Source organism: Zosterops lateralis, assembly GCF_965231275.1.
Source record: "Zosterops lateralis genome assembly, chromosome: 16".
Classification (NCBI taxonomy): domain Eukaryota; kingdom Metazoa; phylum Chordata; class Aves; order Passeriformes; family Zosteropidae; genus Zosterops; species Zosterops lateralis.
In genome coordinates this window covers 2,628,086-2,651,554 of record NC_139776.1, presented here as the reverse complement: position 1 = coordinate 2,651,554, position 23,469 = coordinate 2,628,086, and the positions used below count along the sequence as shown (strand labels likewise).

Here is a 23,469-nt window from a genome sequence, read left to right as displayed (position 1 = left end):
ACCGCGGGGCGGGCGGGGCGGGGCGGAGCGGGCGAGCCCATTGCGCTGGGACGGGGAGGAGCGAGGAACGTACCAACTCAGCGCGGGGGGGTTACTAGTGCTTTTCCCGCCCGTTTCCCGCAGGTTTATCCTTTATTTTTATGAGGAAATCCCGCGGGACACCCATTTTGGGAGGATTTACGGCCAAATGAGGCGTTCCTGAGGTGCTGGTGGAGATGCTGGTGGAGGCGCTGGGGAGGCGTATCCCGCCCTCAGCTCCGTCCCGCCCTCAGCTCCGTCCCGCCCTCAGGGATGTCGCGGGCGGTGCCGGGGAGAGTTTAATCCGCACAAATTCCCGGTGGGATGTGAACGCTGCCCTGAGTGTGCAGTGTCGCGATATAAGTGACCCGTGTCGGCGATAAATCCCGCCGGGAACACGGCGGTGACAATGAAATCTCCAGTGAGAGGGGAGCGGGTCCCCTCACGGCGCTAATTGTCCCTCCTGAGGGCGGACAGACACCCCGGCCTCGGCATCGCTGTGCAAAAGCCGTAAAATAAATTAATTAGGAGAATTAAAATGAGCCTGGGGGTAGCCGCGGTGTCTTTGTCACATCTAGAAGTTTTCACGTCCAGAGGATTGGGGGAATAAAGTTAAAAAGCTCCGCAGGGCGAGGCTGTGAGGAACTCGCTGGGATTCCAGCAGGGAATAAAATCACCTTTGGAGCTGTGGGAAGAGCTTGTCCAAAGCCTGAAATAATTTATTATGATTATTATTATTATTATTTCTGAAATAATTTATTATGATCATTATTATTATTTTCCCAGCTGGAGAAATGTTCTGAGAGCTCCGGGCTGTGACAGAAGATGATGTGCTCAGTGTAGATTTATCAGGAGTCAAGAATTCTCCCAAAGTTTTCTTTTGTGTTCAGGTACCATTTCCCATTGACCAGATTTTGTACCGTGTTGCATTTGTTAAAACAAAAAATAAGCTTTGCAGCTGTTTAAAAAAAAATCAAAACAACTCTGTAATTACAAATTTTGAGTAAAGTCCTCAGGAAACAATCAGTGTTGGGAATAAGTTACAGAACATTGTGCAGCTACATTTAAAGAGAGACTTTACAAGAACAATTAAAAAAACCAATTAAAAAGGAAAATACATTTATCAGACATACATAGAGAACAAAAAAAATAAGAAATCAGTCCGAAAATCAACACCTTTTGCTCCAATACACGGCAAACATTCCCACCCAGCCACCATGACAGCGACATTTCCAGGCAGGATGTGAACAGGGGAGAGGAAAGTGCAGATTTAATTCTTCTGCATCAGCTGCTGTGGGGATCTTCGTGTGCTAACAGTTCACCCAGGGAATTCCTAGTGGGAATTCTGAGTGGGGAGATCTTCACTGGCACCCAGGGAATTCTTTATTGGAATTCTGAATGTGGGGATCTTCATTCTGCACTAGCACCCAGGGAATTCCTGGTGGGAATTCTGAGTGGGAGGATGTTCACTGGAACCCAGGGAATTCTTGATTGGAATTTTGAGTGTGGGGATCTTCATCTGCATCAGCACCCAGGATATTCCTGGTGGGAATTCTGAGTGTGGGGATGTTCACCTGCTAACAGTTCACCTGCAAAATTCTTGGTGGGAATTCTGAGTGGGAGGATCTTGAGCTGCTAACAGTTCACCCAGAGGAGTCTTGCTTGGAATTTTGAGTGTGAGGATCTTCATCTGGACTAGCACCCGGGGAATTCCTGGTGGGAATTCTGATTGTGGGGATCTTCACTGGAACCCAGGAAATTCTTGATTGGAATTCTGAGTGGGAGGATCTTCACTAACACCCGGGGAATTCCCGGTGGGAATTCTGAGTGGGGGAATCTTCACCTGCTAACAGTGCACCCAAGAAATTCCTGGTGGGAATTCTGAATGGGAGAATCTTCACCTGCTAACAGTGCATCAGCACCCAGGGAATTCCCAGTGGGAATTCTGAGTGGGGGGATCTTCACTGGCACCCGGGGAATTCCAGGTGGGAATTCAGAGCACGACTCAGTCCCAGCAGGAGCAGCAGGAGGATCTCAGTCCATCATGGCCCTGAACTGCTGGGTGTACTGGCCCAGCTCCTCCGCCTGCTCCCGCAGCTCCCGGGTGGCCTCGGCGTCGGGGAACTTGAGGGCTGCACTTTTGGTGGCCAAGGCCAGGCTCTTGAGGAGGCTGCAGAAGCGGCTGCTGCTGTGCAGGATGTCACTCCTGGCCTCCCTCTCCTGCGTTTCCTGGCACAGGGAATCCACCAGCCTCTGCCCCACCATGATGATGAGTTTGCTGTGGGAGATGAAGATTTCGGGGGGCTGCTGGTTGCTGAGGCTGGCGGTGAACACGCCAATGGCTTTGTGCAGGGCAGCGAAGCACAGCCTGCAGTGCTCTGGCAGAGGGATTTTCCTGCCAGGCTCCTGCCTGCTGGGATTTTCAGTCTTTTTGGAGCATGGCAAAACCTGGAGAAAAGGTTAAAATAAAGAGAAATTCAGCCTGGTGTCAAACACACTTTTTTTTTTTTTTTTTTTTGGTTGCTCTACCCTTGTGGTCTCCAAGTCGTCCCACCCTGGAGCCTTTACAGTAATTTCTCTTTCCATTAAAGTGTTGGAAATTCTCCTGATTGCCTTTTTTCCCCCCTAAATACAGTTATAATAATGGATAGCACTCAAAGTGCTGCCACCAAACACCAATCCTTTACATTCTGGCCTTGAGGCTTTCAAATAATACAAAACATTGATCTTTAATGGACTTAATCAGGGTTATGAATGATTAAAGTGCACATAACAAGAATCAGTTTTGTGCCAGTGCACAGTAAGATACTCTGAAATACTGATTTTCACAGCTTTATCCCAAATTATGCTGAAAGGCAATAAAATAAACTGTATGACTTTAGTCTGGAGTTGTTTGTTTGAGGAAAATAAGTGTTCTTCACAGGTTTTCAGCTGTAATTCTGGGAAAATGATCTCTGAGAAGCAAATAGCTCTCTGCGTATAGAGATGTGTGTCTGAATGTAAATTACTGTGAGTTTTAGTGAGCACAGAAATCAGAGACTAAAAGCCCTCATAAATAATATTTTCCAAGTCAGAAATACCTTTAGGTTTGACTCTGAATTCTTCTTTGCTGCTTCTTTACCTGAAATGACTTTCTGTGCCTGTTACAAGTTGAAATGAAAGCAAAGTTGAAACAACTGCATAAAGTATTTAAATCTAAATGTTGTTTTCTCTTATTTCATGGGGAAGCAACTAGTTGTTCTGTAGAATTCATGTTATAAATAGAAATGGGGAATTCATTAGAAGGAGCTGTAGGTTTTTTCCTCCTAAAAAACGTGATCCTGCAAGATCTGAGACTGAAAACAACATGAACAAAACATTTCAACAAAACATTCCCTAAATTTTCTGGACAAACCAGCATTTCTTTGGGAAACTAAGGGAGATATTCTTAGTAGATATTTTAGTCACTCTAAGGAGATTCTAATGATCATCCAGAATTATTCTAACAACTAAATGTGATAATTCACAGAGTTTAATTTCTGTGAAAACAGGATTTCTATGACACACCTCAAATTAGGAAGGAACATCTCTTGTCATGCCAGGCACAATGTAGTGGCAGGAAGAGAACTGTGAGAGAAAAGGGGAGTAAGGAGTTACTAACTCCCAAATCCTGCTTCCCAAATGGATTTAAACTGGCAAGAACGATAAAAATGTTTTATTTTCTCTATTAAATAAAATTCCTGCTCATTGTACACCTGCCATCCAGCACTGTCACAAAATCCTGAATCTCTGTAAAGTCTGGAGAATGAGACGTAGTGCAAACTGAACGTGGCACAAATAGTTCTGGTAGTGAACAGCCCAATATCTGCAAAGGGTGAAGAATACAGAGAGGAAACCCCATTGCCACTGACCTGTAACTGCACATAATCACAATCCTCAGTGGAATTTTCGTCTGGCTTCTCCACGGGGACCCGGCTTTGGCTGGATTTCTCAGGAGCGTTTCTCTGGAGTGACTCAATTTCTACTCTCCTTGGCACAGGGATTTGTTTTGCCATTTTGCATTCCAGGTTCACTTTTGGCTGCATCTTTTCTTGCTCTTTCTCATTCTTCCTGAAGAGCAGCTTCCCGTTGGCGATGATGATGGACACAAACCTCTTGATGTCCTCTGGAATTGTCCGGGCCACCATCACGAAGCGATCCAGGTCGTCAGGGTTGTTCTGGGGCTTCCTGAGCACTAAAGCCTCCAGGGACCAGCTGCAGCCATTGAGAGCTTCCCTCGTTTCTGTCAATATTTTGTAGGAGTTCATGAGGATTTCCAGCTGTTTTTTAATTCTGGCCTGCAGGTTGTTATCTGTGAGCTTGGAGGCGTTTCCCTTCAGGGCTTGAGCAAAGGCCAGGAACTCTCCCAGTGACACCTTTATGTGGTCCACTGCTCTGTGGATCTCCTCCAGGCTTTTCTCCAGGTGCTCCTGCAATCTCCACTTGCTGCTGACAAAGATCATTAAACTGGCGATGGAGCTGGACACGCCGTGCTGCAGCCGAGTCAGGGTCTCAATGGCTGCTTCCAGCTCCAGTTTGATTTCTTGGAAAGGCTCTGGCGATGGTGACAGCATAGGAAACGACTCAGCAGAAGAGCTGGAGGATGAGGAGAGAGTGCTGCTTCTGCTGTCTGCACTAGAGACGCACAAACTGTCATTTTCTGACTTGGCATCCACAGAGAGCTGTGGAGAAGCCCTGTGTGCTTGGTCTCCAGAGCCATCACTGTTGTTCTCCACCTCTTTCTTGGAGTGCCCAGTGCTGGGCAAACCTTTGGGAATATCATAAACGTTCTCCTCAGAGATCTGAGTGTCAGGCTTGGCAGCCAGGAGGCCTGGGGGCACCTCAGAGCTGCCGTTGTGTGGCAGGAGGAGCACGTCCCGTGAGGGTGGAACGTCGTACAGGAGGATTTCTGGGAGGGTTAATTTCCTCTGGGTGGGCGGAATGTCGTACAGCTGTGGATTTCCAGCCTTGGCTTCTGTGGCTGGAGCTTTGTACCTGGCTGGGGGAATGTCATACAGCACCTGCCTCTCCACAGACTGGCCAGGAGGGTTTGGTTTGAACCCGGAATTCTCGGGGGATACTGGAATATCATAAATCCATTCGGACTTCCGAGGGTTTGGCAAAGTGTTGCAATGGCTCCAGAACTTCTTCTGCGATTTGTTTTCTGAGTCATCGAGTTCTCTTTTGGGAGGAACATCGTATAACTGCAAGGGAGCACAGAGGGTTCATAAATCATCTTTTTAAACAAGGATGAGAAACAGAACTGAATTCTCAGAGCACGTAAATGTGTGCAGCTCCACTGATATCAAAGGAAAGGCTGCCTGCATATTTTATTTTCTAACATGCACAAGCTGCACGTATTAAAAGGCAAAATATTTGGAGCACAGGTGATTAGATCCTACAGCAGAGTCCCCAGCCAGTGAAATCTGTAGACACTTGATTTTCTCATTCACATGCACACCCTGACAAGCAATAAATCACCGACAGACACCACTGACTCTGCTCAAACATCTTCAATGGATTTAAATTTTTCTTGATACAGACATATGTGTGTACAGCTGGAGTCTAAGCTGGAAAAGGGAAATACATTCAGGACCATTTGTTGTGTAAGAAACAGTGGGGAAAAGATGGGAAACCTGTCCCTGCTCCAAGCCAGGCATCCCAGGAGTGACAGATTATTCTGTGCCCACCAAGCCTTACTTACATTGCCTGCTGGGGAATCCTTCTGGCTGCCAGCTCCTGCTTTTTCTGGCTTGGATGGGATGTTGTAAAGCTGCTTCTGCTCTGCCTGGAAGCTCTCAGTGGATCTGCCCAGCATGGAGCCCTTCCGTGTGCTGGGGGGGGTGGCACCACTCTGCTCAAAGAGGAAAAAAAATGGTTTATTTTGATCCTTTTTGGGGCCTTGAGTGGGATCAAAGGCTTTGGGCCATACATGAGGAGGTTTGGGGCTGAGCAGGGATCACCCTTTACACAAGGGGGGGGACTCCAGGCAGTCTGTGGATGAAAATGGACTGGGCTCAGCCCTGCACTGCCAGGGAGCAGCAGGGCTGGGGACCTGCCCCAGCGTCACTCACACCTTTGTGTGGGAGGTGACAGGCCTGTTCCATCCTGGTGACCTGCCCAGGCTCAGAGGTGGAGGAAATGTGACATTCAGTGACCCCAGGGCCGTGGGACAGCCCCAAGGACACGATTGTGTAATGGGACACCTCACAGTGACTTGACTAAAGCCATGGCGTGTTTTTCCGAGGAGGAGGGTGGTGGGGGTGACATTTCATTTCTTGCTGAACATGCTCTTGTGACTCTTCTCTGAACAGCCCCAAATCACCAAATGACACCACCACATTTCCTCATGGATTCTGGGGCAGAGAGGCTGACAATGATACAGAGAATTCAGTAAAACATCGATTGTGTCAACAACCTCCCTGCCTTGGAATCCAGGGGGAAGCACCTCGCTGATAGAAAAACCAGAAGTGTTCCTTAGAAACACACCAGATTTAAGACACATCGCTCTAAATTCCTAAGAAGCTCAGGAGAAGTGAGCTAAAAATAGCTGATTTTCTTCCCAGTTTTACAAAAAGCCAAGAGGTTGACAGTGGAATTGAGCTGCTGATCTGTTCTGAGGTGCTGCAGGGAGGGAGAGGGGCAGGACTCACCTGGGGGAGAGGACAGGACTCACCTGGGGGAGAGGACAGGACTCACCTGGGGGAGAGGGCAGGACTCACCTGGGGGAGAGGGGACCCTCGGTGCTGTGGGGAGGGGACATCGTACACATCTCCCCTGATGTTCGGGGCTGAAGCCCGGCAGGCTCTTGGGAGAGTAAACAGGTGCTTGGAGGGGAGAAAACAAGAATAAAAGTGTCAGGAAGCTCAGGATGGCTTTGAAAAGTCATTTAGCTGAATAATCCACTGTTGGACTAATCACTCCTAAGTGATAAAAACCTTCAGCTCTTCAGTTTTTAGGTAAGATCTCAACTGGCACACACATATCAAAGACAATCTGCCTTACTAACCACCGGACAGAAAAGATTTGATGAAAATCCAGCTGCAGTTATCACTTAAACCCTTAAACTGCCCAAAAGCAGAACCACTTTAAAAAGGAAGTGGGGAAATTTCGACTTCTCCAAGCCCACAGTCATTGGATCAACTAATTTAATGTAAGAGCAGCAGAAAAGTGCAGGCTGAGCATTATTCTGTACTTATGAAAGACTGACTCATTGGGAAGGAGTAAACCTTGATATCCTGTCCAGCTCCATAAACAGGGAAGTCCAGTGTGGGAATTATATCTTTGCAGTCAGATTCTCCTGTTTGATTAAAACATAATTTGAGCAGCCATGAGCAGATCTGTGGCATGATTAATGTCACAGAATATGAATGCTGGGTTAGGATTTTTCTCTTTTAAATTAAACCACCAAAACATGGAATTTTGTTCATCCAGCCTGCCTTTAGCCTGGCTGCCCTCAGCTAATTGATTAATGGGCCATTGCAAAGCACTGAGCTCCAGAAACACTGCTGGGGTGAGAAATTACACTAAGTGGGTTTAAACTGGGAGTAATTTCCATTGTGCAAGTCCTGCAGCAATTAAACACAGAGGAAATATGGGAGAGGAAGAAGAGTGGAGCTTCACTCTGCCTGGGTCAGCTCTCACCTGAAAACAGGGAATGAGGAGTGAAAAATCCCCTCAGTGCTCTGTGACAGAGAATCACAAAACGGTTTGGGTTGGGAGGGATCTTAAAGACCATCTGTTCCACCCCCTGCAAAGGGCAGGGACACCTTCCACTATCCCAGGTTGCTCCAAACCCCCTTGCAGGGATGGGGAATCCTGGGCAGCCTGTGCCTGAATGTGAGTGCCATCCTTGCAAACAGGGGCACAACTTCCCTGAGTGAAAGGGTAAAAGATAAGAGGTGTCAGGAAAGTCATCCTTAGCCCAGGTCTGCTTCCAGATGGACAAATCTGAGCATCCAGCAAAAAGGAAACTCACTGGATGTCACATCTTGGTACTTTTTCAAGTCCTGTCAGTGGCAGTAGCACCAGAAGGTGCCCTATGAGTGAGGCAGAAGTGATGAGGTTTCTCTGTGGGGTGAAAACACCCAGGCTCCAGGCTCTGAGGGATTTCTTTTTGTTTCACTGCTTTCAATCAGCTCCCTCAAAGACTCACAGTGGCTTTTCCCAGCTGCTCAGGGGACAGCTGAGTATGCCAGGAGCTTTGCCAGCTGTGCCACAGGCTCTCTGTGGGATGCTCTGGATCGTTCTGTGCTCCCTGAGCTCCCCTGCCTTGGGGACAGCTTGTGACCACCAGGGTGCAGCTGGTGTGGGGACAGCTGGGACACCGTGCCACGGGCAGCCCCAGCTCTCAACTTCTGGATCATAATCAGACATTTTTTTGGTCTGGGACATTTCTTTTTCATTCTTCATTCTTAGACCAGACAGGGCGTAGGTGGATAAATTCATGAAATGAGACAGGAAGAGCCAAGGAGCTCTTCTGCCAGACCATCCATCCACATAATGAATAGATGACATTTTCCACCTGATTTGCTGGCACAAGATGGAAAATTGATGCCAATCCCTGATTCAGTTTGCAAACGGCTCCTTTAGGGTCAGGAATGTGGAGAAATCAGATCACAGCAAGTGCAAAAGAGTCTCTTGTAGCTGTACTCGGTTTGAGTTTGAGTTCTGGTTTTGTGCACTGCAGCTGCAGAGCTAAAAATGAGGTTTTGGTCAGCAGGAATGCCCTGAGTTTGTTGCTCTCCAGCACCCACCTGCCACCCAGCAGGAAGCAGCAAGGAGGTTTCCATGACTGGCCTTCCCCACAGCGGGAGGAAAGGTGGCTGAATGAGCCCCATAAATCAAACGATCATTAAATCAGCCTAAACCACTATATAGCTGAATTTCCTTCCTTTTCCTTTTTCAATTAGAATTTCTAATGTGATTTCCATACAGAGAATAAAGAGCCACCCAGGGCTGGAGAGCTCACAGGACTGAACAAAATCTCACATTTCAACCCTGTCCCCACCTGCTCTATTTCCCTTTCATTATAAAACATTCCCCACTCATTTTTTTTCCCTGAAGAAAGCACAAGGTTTTGATCTTTTAAAAAAAAAACAGCAACATGTAATCAAATTGCATGTTCCATGTATGTGTTTTGTTTGAGTGTCAAACACGAGGAGCTGGGAGAAAGAAGAGCCAGGCCAGGGAGATGTAATGAAACCCTGGAAAACCAGTTTGTTCTCTATAACTGGGGGAACTGGTGGCAGCTCTCCTCCTGTACACCTTGGTCAATGTCTCAGCAGCAGCAAAAACGAGCTGGGAGAGAAACTGGTCGAGGGGCACACAACAAAACTTTGTGTCCTCCTGTGCGTCTGGCAGGGACAGACTTTGTGCAAGCCTTAGTGACAGCACAAGAGCAAGGCAGCAGATTTCTGAGCTTGCTGAGCTGCTGGAGACAATAAAAACCAGACCTAACCCAGCAATCACACCCCAAAGGGTGATTTTAAAAAAATTATTAATAATGTTTCCTGTGCAGATGGATGCAAAGACCCCAGATGTGCCCAGAGGACTCTCAATGGCTGCGTGCTCTGGCCCATCAGAGGAGAAAGTTCTGAGTCTTGTTATTTTAACTTTGTAAATCATTTATAGATTCTCCCAAACAAATGGTATATTCTTTACTTCCTGCCCTATTTTGCAGCTGTTTTAAACTGTCAGAAAGGTGAGGGAGTACAGACTATAGAGACTCTCATCTGTTGCCCAGAGCATCATTTCCCGCACGACGCTATAAACTGATGCGAGTTTCCTAAACACCATCATCCTTCTGCTGCAAACCCCACTGAAAATCTCAAATGTAGTAACATCCGTGCATGGCAAGGACAAGGAACTCTGCAGAGCTGAGATATTCTAGAAACACGTGGCTTTATTACAAGGGTCGTGGGTAAAAAGGGCTTTGCCTTCAGCCACCAGCCTGGGCTGGAGGGAACCCCAAAGAGAGAGGGAGAGAGAGAAAGAGGGTAGATCCAAGGGGTAGAAATAGGATAAGAGTAGGGGGAAGAGAGCAAGCAAGAGAGTAGGGGGAAAGAGGGTGGAAAAAGCCTGGGGAAAAAGCAGGAGCAAGAGAGAGAGGGGAAGAGAGGGGAGAAGCAAGAGAGGGAGCAGAGAAGAGCAAGAGCGCAAGGACCTTATTACAATACATGATATCTCTTTTTGTGTTGAATATTCTAATTTACAGTGACCAACCGGTGCAAGATACAAAACCTACAAACTTTGCATGCAGCCTATGAGAACTACTATATTACTATGTCATTTTATATTCTAAACTCTAAAGACTACTTTCTTACCTATTTTCTCCCTGATGCCTTGGCAGAGTGAAAAGGCTACATTCCTGACTCCTTTTATTTTCCTGTCATTCAACCCATCTCCAGCTCATCCCCGTCTTCCTGCCTCCCATGCCTACATCTCAAAGCTGCCCTTCATTTCTATTTCACTCACAGGTTTTACATCTGCAGTATTTCTTACCAGGCAATCATATCCATAAGTCCTTCCTGTTCCATCTTTCCCAACACTCAAACTTTCTCATTTCCCCACTCCCACTGACTGTTTTAACAATAAATCTGTTGATTTTAGAGCTGCCTTTACTCTCACCTGGTGCGTGGAGCGCTTGGTCTTCTCGCTGAGCAGCTGCGCCGCCAGAGCCGGCACCTGGTACACGGCCTGGGCAGGGATGGCTGGAGGATGGACCCAGCCCTCCATCTTCTCATAGGTGGCCGACAGCGCCGTGGCCTTGGGGACAGATGGCACGGAGGGCACAGAGGGCACAGAGGGCACCTGGTAGATGTTGTGAGCTGCTGGTGGCTCCGTGGGGTGCTGGCTGTAGGCCGGGCCGGGCGGCAGGAGCTGCAGGCGGTTGGCGGGGGCCAGGCCGTGGTGGCCGTGCAGGGAGCACCTCCACCAGCCCTGGCTGCCCGGCACGTGCTGCTCCAGCACGGTCAGGATGTCCCCCCTGCGGAACGCCAGCTCGTCCGAGCACTCGGCCTTGTTGTCGTAGAGCGCCTTGGCCAGGCTGTGCTGGGGACACGGAGCACAAGGACATTGTCACACCTCCTGTGCTCGTCACTGCCCAGATTGGTGTTCCCACCCTGCCAGGAACCATTTCCCACCTCCATCCAGGTTTAATCCACCCACTTCTTTTGCCTTGGGTTGCAATGGGAGATGTGCTCTATTCCCAGCTGTTGAAACAGGTTGAAGAGGTGTTTTTATCTCATAACTCCATAGTGGAGAGGGCAGGTGCCTTTTGTTAATGACCCCCTTCTGTTATTGTTAAAACCAGGTGGGGTCGCGTTCTTTATCCCTTCCAGGCCCCATCCTCCCCCCAGGGGATCTCTGCTGTCCATGGCCCATCCAGGCTCACTGCAGGGCTGAGACAATTCCATCATCCCATGGGGAGATGCTCCACCCAGGGGGAGGAGCCCAGCATTCCCACCTGGATCAAACCTGGCATTCAGAACTCCAGCACAGCCTGTTTGGATTCCCAGAGGGAGACCAGACCCATCTCAGCACCACTGGGCCCTTCTACAGGATCATCTCTGCTCCAACAGAACCACATCTGTCACTGCAGGACTTGATTGGACTGACACCAACACCCTGAGCAACAGTTCATGTTCTGACTCTGTCAGTGTTTTTCTTTTTTTTCGTTTGTTTCTTTTTTGTACTACTACATTTTTAATATTCCTAGTAAAGAACTGTTATTCCTATTCCCATATCTTTGCCTGAAAGCCCCTTAATTTCAAAATTGTAATAATTCAGGAGGAGGGGATTTACATTCTGCTTTCCAAGGGAAGCTCCAGCTTTTCCCTGGCAGACACCTCTCTTCCCAAACCAAGACACCTTTTCATATTGAACAACCTCTGTCCAGCACTGGTTTCAGAGTTAAGCTGTTGCACTTTGTGTCTGCTGCTTGCAGTGCAATAAAGAAATAGATAATAATGAGATGACTGTGATATATTTCTTCATCACATTTTCCTGCTCGAGGCTCTTGAAGAGCACTGCTAATCTTCATTATTTAGATTTATTATATTGGACTTACATTTATTGGACTTGTAAGCTAAAGCACAAGAAGTTCCACTTAAAAATTAGGAAGAACCTCTTTCCATGAGGGTGGCAGAGCCCTGGAACAGCTGTCCAGGGAGGGTGTGGATTCTCCCTCTCTGGAGACTCCCCAAACCCACCTGGATGCAAACCTGTGTCTCCTGCTCCAGGTGACCCTGCCTGGGCAGTGGGGTTGGACTGGGTGATCTCCAGAGGTCCTTTTCAACCCCAATGATTCTGTGATCCCTACATGAAAAACAGGGGTTCTGTGATCCCCACATGAAAAATAGGGATTCTGTGATTCTATGAAAAATAGGTGGTTTTCTCATTGTCATCCTGTGAATTCTTCATCTCACACTTACTCATTAGAAGATCACAGAATGCTTTGGGGTGGGAAGGGACCTTAAAGATCATCTCATCCCACCCCCTGCCACGGGCAGGGGCACTTTTCACTATCCCAGGCTGCTCCAAGCCCTGTCCAGCCTGGCCTTGGACACTTCCAGGGATGGGGCAGCCAGAGCCAGCAGGTAGAGAAAGGGTAGAGAAAGCTGTGGATGCCATTTTTCATTTTTTTTTTTTTTCACTACAAGATAGATTTTGCTTTCAGCTTTAAAATGGGACTGTCTGCTCCCCAGTCAGCAGGACACCAACTGTGCCTCAGCATGAATTTCTTATCAGAAAGTGCAAGTAATGTCCAGAGAGATAGCACCCAAATAGGAAACGTGATGCCTTGTATTTTTGTCCAGAGCATTTGCTGTGAGGCAGCAGCTGGCTGGGAGCTGCAGCAGCAGAACAGGAATTTGTCAGCTCAGCTGGAGCCCGCAGGCGTTCCCTGGTCACAGCCCTGAACAAAGGCTGCTCTGTGGGACAAGGGCAGCTGCCAGGGCTGGACAACAGCCCCTTTGGCCTCCTGGTCCAGCCTGGCTTTTGCCTTGACCATGGGAGTCCCCTTTCCTTTGGGGCAATGCCAAATGTTGCAGTCAGGCCCCCAGGAATCCCCCCTTGGGGAGGGCTGGGACTCTATACTTAAAAAAAAAAAGGAGAAGAGCCAACTTTTCCTGTTATTCATCAACACTGCTCCATCCTTGGGCTGGGATGCTGCACAGACACACTCCTGAAGGACAGACCCTCTTCTTCAGCCCTGAGAAGGGTGGGCAGAGGAAAAAAAACTGGGATGAGATGATCTTTCTCAGCATGAGGAGGCACACTCAGGAAATGGGTGAAGGGTCAGGAAGGCTGGGGTCAGGTCTGAGCCTGCCTGGGGCACACACAGCAAGGCTGCCCTTTCTACCTGCACCCACACAGCTGAGAGAAGCCTTTGGTTCACATTGTGGTTTGAAAATATTGATATTTCCCAGACACATCTTTCCTGTGGCAGCAGCACACTCAAGATGCTGCTGAGCCTAATTTTGTAACCAGAGACACAAACCTTTCCATCAGAGGGGTGCTCTGCACACATTCCTTTGGTTTGGCCAATAAAGATGTGCCAATATCCCAGGGCCAGCAGCCCCCAGGCAGAGGCCAGGCTGGGGCAGAACATGGTGGCTCATATTCTGTATTTTTGGAGCTCACACTGGGCATGTGGGCTCACATCTGCCATCAACACAAACCCAGGAATATCTAGCATTGTCCCAAATCAAGCCAAGCAGGAGATTAATTAATTAATTAATCAATTAAATCATAGAGTGTTCTGGGGAACCTGACCTAGCTAGAAAAGAAACCTGTTCGTGGATCATCTCATATCCCATCCAGAGAGCTGGAATGGGAAAATTAAGGCTTTGACTAGAGAAATGATGGAGAAAAGCCCTAAACTCCAGTAGAACATGACTGAGCTGGGAGGTTGTCAGACCTCGGATAAACAGGGTCAGTGGAGCTCTCAAAAAGAAGAGATTAAAAAAGAAAAACAAACCAAACAAACCCTAAAGGTTTTCCAGCTAAGGCAGGGCTTAGTTAAATTCCAAATTTCATGACAAACCCTCAATACTGTGGACTTGGAGAGCACATCTTTGCCATCCACTGTCAGCATTTCAGTATTTCAGCCAAGTGCACATCAGCAGAGGCAGGAGCTGCAGGAGGTGAGTTCTGCCTGCAGGGCTGGGGTTATCTGCTCTGATCACCCCACTGGGGCCCTGTGCCAGAGCCCTGGGACGTGTGTGAGGCATCACTGTGGCAGCCCCTTCCTCTGCCGGGAGCAGAGTCATCCCTGACCTGGCTGTGACTGTAAACAAGCTCTGCATTCCCAGGATCCAGAGCCCTGGGGGATGCTCAGAGAGGAGAGGAGACTGTGCTGGGAGCTGTGCTTTTCCCTTCAGCCAGCAGAGCTCTGCCTGCCCAATGTGTCCTCCCCAGCCAGGAGCTCTCTGGTGCTTTCTGGCCTTGAATAACCAACGTGTAAAAAGAACTAAAGCAACACAGGTGGGATCCAAAGTGATTTTCCTGAGCTCCAAGTGATTTTCCTTCTTTGTTTGTGTGGTAGTTTAGCATGGATCACAAAAAAAAGTGAAGAGTTTGTAATGGGAGGAAAGGTGTTTGAAAGTTTCATTTTTTTTCTTTTCTTTTTCCTTAATAAACTATAAAAACTAAAAAAAAAAAAAAAAAAAAAAAAAAAAAAACTAAAAAAAAAAAAAAAAAAAAATTAAACTAATAAATTAGTGCTAATAAACTATCTGTGTACCTTTAAGTTAGGCCCGTTTCACCTTTTTCTCCCCAAATCCCATCTCCCAGGAATAAAAAAAGAGTAGACACTCCAACCACTTCACTAAATTTGGCAAAAAAAAAAAAAAAAAATTCCAGTGAATGTAAAACCACTACAGCTTGCTGCTTCATCCCCATCAGCAGCCCTGTAAAACCTCTCCTAAGACAAAGAACACCCTAAAAAGCACCTTGAGGGGCAGTGCTGGGGCTGGGCTGTCACTGAGTGGGTTTAAAGGAGCTGAAAGCTGGAAAAGAGGAAAGAAGTGACCCCTGAGACACTGAGACCCTCCTAGAGCCCACCCAAGGGGAGGGCAGAGCAAGTGGGTCTGACCCTGAAGGGATTTACAGGGCAGGGGCTCTGAACAGCCTCACTCCCAAAGTTCTGATTTTTCTCCTTTACTGGAGCGTGGCTCAGATGTGGAGAGAGCAATTCCCCTCCCAAACTGGACTTTTCACATCTTTGTTGTTGGCAGATCCTCACCCAGAGCTGGTCCCTCTGCAAAGCCTCGGTGGCCCTTGGGAGTCATAGGAGTGAAAGCTGCTGCCTCATGTTTATTAATGGAGGGGTTGTAATTAAGAGCAGCAAAGCTGATCAGTGCACAGGTCTGTGATGTAAAATTTCCTACCCTCAGACTGACATCTGTGCTCTGGGCACACAATGGATATTTATGCTAAGGGAAAAAAAAACATCCCACTGTCACTAAAACCTCCTGATGCCTCTCCTACCCTGATCTTCAGCATCTAGGACTCTGCAACAGCAAAAAAAATCATTATAAAATATATACAGACATTGCTAGAAAAGTCCAGGTGAACACAGTGATGTACAGCATGAGATAATTTGAGCATCTTGCCCATGAAATAATTTCCTGAAGAATTATTTCACAAATAATTCCCCTCAAAAGAATTTCTCTATGCCCCATCCCATTTAGTTTGTATTTGGAAACCTCAATTTGCTACCCTGTATTATTTCATGTGAATGGGTGCTGCAGTATTTCACAGCATTTTGGATAAAAAAAAAGAGATATTTTTCAATTATTATCTTAATTTTGCTTCTTTCAAACCCCTCTTGGCATCATGTAAATAAAGAGCCAGTTTAACCCTGGGGGTGTTTTTCTGGATGGAGAGGAATATTTCTTATGTTGCACATCAATATATATCTGAGTTATTTTACTGCAGGAAAATGGGACTTAAAATATTTGAGGGGGAGATACAGCAGTGGGCTGTGTTTGCTAAACAGCTCTGCTCCTGCATCAGTGACACCTCTGACATGTTTACAGAGCAGCTCCCAGTTAATCTCTTCACCTCCCCACAAAGCTGCAGGAATAAACATTCCCCATGTCCATTAGCTGGGAACAGGCTTCCCTGAGAATCCCCTTTTTTTAAACCCCAGACCATGTTGAGTCAGTGAAGTTTTGCCCAGTTAATTGTAGGGAGAGTTCACATCAACATCCACAGGAAAAGAGGAGAATTTTGCCTTAAAAGCTCAGATCATTCTCCACCTGCATGTGCAGCGTTTCCTGTGACTTGCAGAAAGTCCTTCTGCATTTTTTTATTGTGTTGTTTGTGTATTTTGGAAATGTTCAGCTCATAGAGAAGATTTGTGTGAGCTCCAAGGAGGAATAAACGTCAGGACTCGCTTTTATTGCTTTAATTGGTTTTGTGGGGTTGGAAGCAGGTGCTGATCAGCAGGACTTGAATTCTAAATGGTCCAATCAGTCTCTGATCAAATACAGAACTGCCACTTAAAAAATTCAAGCTCACAGATCCTGCAGCTTCACCCAAGGCAGTGCTGCAGAGGGGGGGAATTACAGGCTGGAGTTTTGTTATTTTCCCCCAGACTCTCTTTTCTCCACAAATAAAGTCAGTCAAATCCTGGCTGTGTTAACACAGGATTCCACCCCACTCACAGCATTTTTACATCAGTGCTCTCCTGCCCAAGTTCAAGGGAAAATAAACTGCCACTTCCTGCTGCTCCAAACACTCCCTTGTTTGAGTATTCCTGGGGTTTGGCTCCTCAAACCCTTTTTTTTTTCCTGTATGCACCCAACCACTTCAGAGTTTTTTGACTTTTTAAAAACCTTTTAATATCTTAATTACGCCTGGCTACATTTATTTCTAAATGTGGCTTTACAGACACAGAAATTCCTGCTGAGTTCAAGTGTCCTCCTTCTTCCTGAGCTCCATGGGCTCTGCTCAGAGCAGGGTCCTTCCTCCTCATCTTCCTCATCCTCCTCATCCTTCTCATCATCATCCTCCTCCTCCTCCTCCTCCTCCTCCTCCTCACTCTCCCTGCACACAGATCAGGCAGAACATTCCCAGTGAAGCTCAGAAGGAATAAATGGCACATTTTTTCACTGAGAAATGAAATTTTCCAGGAATTCCTGCTGCTGGAGGTGCCAGGGTGCTGTCCCTGCCCTCTCTGCCCTTTTTCCCTGATGTGGCAGCAGTGGCCAAGCTCAGAGTGGGAGGTTTCTGATTCACAAAAATCATCATCAGCACAACTCCCAAAGCTTCCTGGGGCTCTCTGGCTGCACTTAGAAACCCCCAAAAAATCTCCTTTTCACCCTGCCCTCAGCACAGCCCTGCAAAGGTCGTGTTTCTGAGCTTTTAATAAATGAATAGCATTTCCTGAGGGTTTAATAAATGAATTAAATGCGCTGAATAAACTGAGAAAGGGATGATTTCTGAAAAAATATCACTGAAATTTTAATACTCCTTCTGGCAAAGTGGGTTTTTCCAGCTGGCCGATGAGTGGTGTGGATCCCCAGGCCCAGGCAGCAGCTGGACACTGCTCCTTGCCTGTCATTAGCCCAGGACACTTGGGGACAGCCCAGGCCTGCCCTGCCCAGCTGCCAGGGATCAGCTGGGACCCCTCACTTGTCACAGCACAAAGCCTGGGGGAAAACCCGCTGACAAACGGCTGCAAAAATGGCTTTGATCCATCGCTTGTTCCCCCTCCCCGGACCAGGAGAAAACAGGATTTCCTAAAAATGAGTCTCCTTTCCTCTCCTGAGCTCCACTTCTCCTTGCAGCAGCTCTGCAGGATGTGGGCAGTGCTCACCCTCCAGTGCAAGAGCTTTCCCAGGCTCATTGAGCTCAGAGTGAAATTATTCTGCATTTTCCTCATCACAGTGACCTCAATTCTTGAGACCTTTCCATTACCCATTTTCTAGGGATCAATGCAACACCAGCATCTCTTTTTTTGAGGTACAGCTCAACTTTTAACCTAGTGGTTTTTTGGTTTTTTTTTTTTTTTTTTTTTTTTTTTTTTTTTTTTTTTTTTTTTTTTTTTTTTTCCCAAGAGAATGTGGAAGTGACCAGTCTGGCTCATTCATGATCATTTTTAATTAACTTGTCATTACTCAGCGTACCCAGAACAAACCCTCAGCCTCACTGCTGTTCTTGAGAAAGAGTTCATTTGGATTATATTTTAAAAATCAGGACCACATGCTCTGCTAGGGATGTGCAAATCAGCTGAACACACACATTGCATCTGCCAGATGCAGATTTTTACCCTCTTTCCACTACAAAAGAAATCAGGAAAACCATTCAATTAACTGCAGCAGAAAGAAAAGAGCCTGGTACTTACATTGACCTTCATTTTGGTGCCTGTTTCCCTGTTAGTCCATCACCTGAGGAGGATGAGGAGGAGGATGAGGAGGATTTCCCAGCCCTGTCAGAGGGTCAGGCAGCACTGCAGGCTCTGGCTGGAAGCCTGGAGAGGGAAGGCTCAGCCTCTGGGAGCCCCAGGACAGCAGCTCTGGGGATGGGGGGAGTTTGTTACGTGGCAGAATTCCCTCCAGGGAGCTGCAGGGCTGCAGCTGGTGATGTGCAGGACACACAGAGTCCCCTGCAGGGAGAGCCTTCCCTGCTCTGAACACAAAACCCTGGGCAGAAGGGGCTGCACCAGGGAAAAGATTGAATTGGGAAACGTTTTTGCTGCAGCATTTTTTTACTGTTGGTTTGTTTGTTGTATTTGTTTGATTTGGTTTTTTAATTTTTAAATTTTTATTATTTTTTTTAACTTAAAAGTGGTGTGAGGTTTGATACACTTTTAACCTCTCTAGAAAACTGAGCCAATCTCCTTTTGTGGTTATAAAACCCCCTGCAAAACAAGCTCAGCCTGCAGAGGCAGAAAACCCCAGGAGGAAAAAAGTTAAACATGACCTGCAGCTGAAGTGTTTTGTTCCTTGGATTATTCTATAAACCACCTTTAATATTATTAAGGTACAATATTATTTAAAATTATTAATGTTTGCTGTTTACTTGGCAACAGCTGAGCCCAGGTCATGGTGGTGCCCAGGTTTTACCACTTTGGACTCAGGATATCTTGGGGTTTGCAAATTTTTACTGGTTTTGCCTTTGTACATGTTGGCTTTTCTCTGGTAAAAGCCTCTTCCTTCCTCTTTCCACAGTAACTTCAAGATTAAATTAGACACTGGCTCTCGAAGCCACAGTCCTGTAGCTAGAAAAGTCTTGAGTGGAAAATGCTGAATTAAAAAGCTCCATCAACAAACTCTGCACCTCTGCACTGTGAGCAAACCAGCTGCTGTCCAGAGGAGAAAGAATTCCTGGCCCAAAGCAGCATTTTCAGTGCCTTTATGTTGTTTTTATTTCTTTCTTTATTTTTTTTAATATCACAAGCAGCAGTTTGACCCCTTCAGACACTCCATAGAGGTGATCAGGAGCCATTCCTTTGCCACCCTGGAGTTTTTCAGCTGCTCCAGCATTTGAAATGATGGGAGAAATATCAGTTACAAACACACAACTTGGGGCACAGAGCTACTTTTAAATAAATATTCCCCAGAGGGAATTGCAGCTGTGCAGGGACACCTCCCACTGTCCCAGGCTGCTCCAAGCCCCAATGTCCAGCCTGGCCTTGGACACTGCCAGGGATCCAGGGGCAGCCACAGCTGCTCTGGGCACCTGTACCAGGGCCTGCCCACCCTCTTAGGAAAGGATTCCCTCCTTATCTCTGTTCTAAACTTCCTCTGTGTCCATTTGAAGCCATTCCCTGTTTCCTGTCACTCCATCCCTTGGAAATCCTTTCTCTCCATATTTCCTGCAGCTCCTCCAGGTCACCCTGAGCTCACCCCAAATCTTCTCCTCTCCAGGTGAACAATCCCAGCTGTGCCAGCCTTTCCTCCTGCTCCATCCTCTGCCCATCCTGGAGCCTCCTCTGGGCTCTCCCCAGCATCTCCAGCTGCTCCCAGAGCTCAGGGCTGGGGCAGCTCTGCAGGTGGGATCTCACCTGAGCAGGGCACAGGGCAGAGTCTGTCATTCCCCATATTTGTGGTGGGGAGATGTGAACGGAGCATTTTAGGAGAGATAAAACTCCAGATTCATTTCATGCACATCCAAACCCTCTCCCATTTTCCCTCTGCAGCCCCTCAGCCAAAACTGTCCCACTGCAGGAGCCCCTGGAGCTCACGGGGTCTGAAATTGCAGCAAGGGGTGCAACGTTTCCTGTGCTGCCCCTGGATACAGAACAACAGACAAACAACAGCTTCTGCTGCCTGAACTCACACTGAAATCCTTTCCAGAGCTGTTTTCCCTGGGCAGGTGCAATAATTATCCCTGGGGCATAATTGCAGAGCATTTTCTGTCATAGGGTTGATGCCTCAAGGAGTCCAGAGAGTCAAAAAAAAAAAAAAAAAAAATCCTTTGTATTTTTATATTATTCAAATATTATAATGCCAGGCTGGTAGGAGCCTTATAAACATCAATGTTTATAAAGTTTATCGATGTTGCTGAAATAAGTTTGGTTTTTTTATTACCTGTTGCAGAAATAAGTTTGGTTTATTATTTGGTTGTGGTTTTGGGGTGGGCTCTGGCCATGTTTAAAATGCTCACAGCAGAACAGGGAATCAGTTTGCTGCCATTACATTGATTTGTTGACAATCCACTCAAGAGAAATGGAAATTTTCTAGAAATAGAAAATTCTTCTGTATAAAGATGAAAGATGTCCTGCCTCAGTTACTGGTGACTCAATGTGAAAAGAAGCCCCCTAATCTTTACAAGCCTTGATGGAAAAAATTAAAGTGTAAAAAAATGACTCACTGACCTCCTACTAAGCTTTCCCTCCCCACTACATTTTCTATTAAATTTCCAGGAGGTTGTTTATTTACAGTAAACACTGAGGTCAGAATCCATGATGAAATTAATTCCATTACACTTGTTAGACTTGCAGAGAGCAGGACAACAAGGCACCGAATTGGATCAAGATTTCAGAATTCTCCAACCCTTAGAGCTGCAGCAGGACCTCTGATCTATAGAAAATTAATCTAGGTGGAATCTGGACACAGAAATAAATGTAAAAAACCTTATAGACTGGGTCCAGTCTTTCAAAATAGGAACACAGAGTGTTTCAAAATGTTTTCTGGTTTGCACGTAACATAAAGAAGTTATGTCATGCCAGAGGGCACCAGGGCTGTCACTGAAAGTCTCTGCCAAAGGATCTGTCTATTGTCACCGCAGTAAAGTGGAACCTTGACATTTTGTCATTATAATTTCACCAATGTGGTTATTTCCAGGTGTTTGTTGGTTTTTCAAGCCCGCTCTATTCAGGATCCTCGCCAAGGAGACATTTCTGCCACTCGGTGGTTTTGTCACCGTGAAAAGCACAGGGGGACACCAGGTACCTTCTGTCCCCTTGGGATGAGGAACCCAAACATTCCACAGAATAACAGAACCACTGAGGGCTGGAAGAGACCCCCTGAGACCACCAAGCTGTGCCTGATCCCCACCTTGTCCCCAGCCCCAGCTCTGAGTGCCACCTCCAGGAATTCCTGGGACACCTCCAGGGATGGGGATCCAAACCTCCTTGGGCAGTTCCCAGCCCTACCCACCCTTTCCATGGGGAAATTCCTGCTGCTGTCCACCCTGAGCCTCCCCAGCCCAGCCTGAGGCCGATCCCTCTGCTCCTGTCCCTGTTCCCTGGGAGCAGATCCCAAATCCCCCCTGGCTGTCCCCTCCTGGCAGGGACTTGTGCAGAACCACAAGGTCCCCCCTGAGCCTCCTTTTCTCCAGGCTCAGCCCCTTCCCAGCTCCCTCAGCCCCTCCTGGGGCTCCAGACCCTTCCCCAGCTCCCTCAGCCCCTCCTGGGGCTCCAGACCCTTCCCCAGCTCCCTCAGCCCCTCCTGGAGCTCCAGACCCTTCCCCAGCTCCCTCAGCCCCTCCTGGGGGGCTCCAGACCCTTCCCCAGCTCCCTCAGCCCCTCCTGGAGCTCCAGACCCTTCCCCAGCTCCCTCAGCCCCTCCTGGGGCTCCAGACCCTTCCCCAGCTCCCTCAGCCCCTCCTGGGGGGCTCCAGACCCTTCCCCAGCTCCCTCAGCCCCTCCTGGAGCTCCAGACCCTTACCCAGCTCCCTCAGCCCCTCCTGGGGCTCCAGACCCTTCCCCAGCTCCCTCAGCCCCTCCTGGGGGGCTCCAGACCCTTCCCCAGCTCCCTCAGCCCCTCCTGGAGCTCCAGACCCTTCCCCAGCTCCCTCAGCCCCTCCTGGAGCTCCAGACCCTTCCCCAGCTCCCTCAGCCCCTCCTGGGGCTCCAGACCCTTCCCCAGCTCCCTCAGCCCCTCCTGGAGCTCCAGACCCTTCCCCAGCTCCCTCAGCCCCTCCTGGAGCTCCAGACACCCTCCAGCCCCTCCATGTCCCTTTTGCCATGATGGGCCAGGACTGGAGGCGTCTCATCACCATCATCACCAAGAATCCCCCTGAATTCAAAATCAAACTCTTCCCTACCCAAAAAAACCCAGCCCTACCTTTGCAGCTGTGTTGTTCCTTGGGTTTGCATCCATTGCTGCCATTCCCCACTCGGAGCAGCAGAGAGAAGTGCAGCGGGTTGAGGACACTTCAGCCTTGCCCGGGCACTGCTGGGTGTAGGGAACTCCCCGTCAGCAAAGTCCATCTGACACCTCTGCCCCCTAACAACAGCTTGTAAACAAGGCTCTCAGGTGAGATAACATCTGAGACAGCAGAAGATAAAAGGAGAGCAGAATAAAAACCAAAAAAAGCCTTTTCGGTGGCCAGAACGCGTTAAAATGGGATTTTCTTGGGGCTTTGTGCCACCAAGTTGTCGCAGTTCAGCAGTGGGAAGTGTGAGCCCTCTGCTCTGTGCTCCTGTTTCCTCTTTTGCAGCACTGAGAGCGGGGCTGTGGCACGACCAGGAGCTGCACAGCCTTGATAAGGCACCGCTGCCCCAGTGCCGGCAGGGCAGGATTGCACAGACGGCTTTTCCTGGCCTTCCCAGCAGCAGGAGAACATCAGGAACAGGCACTAAGGGACCTCCAGCCTTCACAGGGAACATTTCCAGAGTCAGGGAATGGTTTTGGTTGGAAGGGACCTCAGGGACCTCATTCCAAGGGCAGGGACACCTCCCACCACAACAGGTCATTCCAAGCCCTGTCCAGCCTGGCCTTGGACGTTAAATTTGCATTTTCTCCCCCAATAGGATGAGTTGAATTTTTCCCAGCCCTTCTTTCTCCAACACAAACCCAACTCTGTGGCCTCAGGAGGATGTCCAGGGAGTGGAAAGGCAGCAAGGTGCCAATGGCAAGATGGTTTTTTGTTAAAAATTAACTTTTTTGCTCTTGCAGAGACTGAGAGTTCAAGCCCCCAGAACAAGGGAGGCCTGAGGTGAGAAGCTCCCGCTGTTCACAACCACAGCGGTGC

At 47.9% G+C, this 23,469-nt stretch overlaps 1 protein-coding gene across 4 annotated transcripts; it reads right to left on the bottom strand.

The window, feature by feature from the left end:
• Positions 1 to 806: 806 nt before the first annotated feature.
• CASS4 (Cas scaffold protein family member 4) lies at positions 807 to 22,665 on the bottom strand. 4 transcript variants are annotated; one of them, XR_014591259.1, is made up of 8 exons: positions 22,560 to 22,665; positions 10,666 to 11,088; positions 6,759 to 6,863; positions 5,741 to 5,890; positions 3,909 to 5,240; positions 3,099 to 3,158; positions 1,721 to 2,466; positions 807 to 1,607 (listed from the first exon to the last, which is right to left on the bottom strand). XR_014591259.1 is itself a non-coding variant. In XM_083873386.1 (7 exons), the coding sequence occupies exons 1-7, from the start codon at positions 22,602 to 22,604 to the stop codon at positions 2,053 to 2,055; spliced, it is 2,529 nt and encodes an 842-aa protein (XP_083729512.1). In that variant the 5' UTR covers positions 22,605 to 22,665; the 3' UTR covers positions 807 to 2,052. The 4 variants fall into 4 exon arrangements, 3 of the variants coding, with proteins under 3 accessions (XP_083729512.1, XP_083729513.1, XP_083729514.1); XM_083873386.1 differs by having other exon boundaries at positions 807 to 2,466; XM_083873387.1 differs by lacking the exon at positions 22,560 to 22,665 and adding an exon at positions 18,392 to 18,430 and having other exon boundaries at positions 807 to 2,466.
• Positions 22,666 to 23,469: the final 804 nt, after the last annotated feature.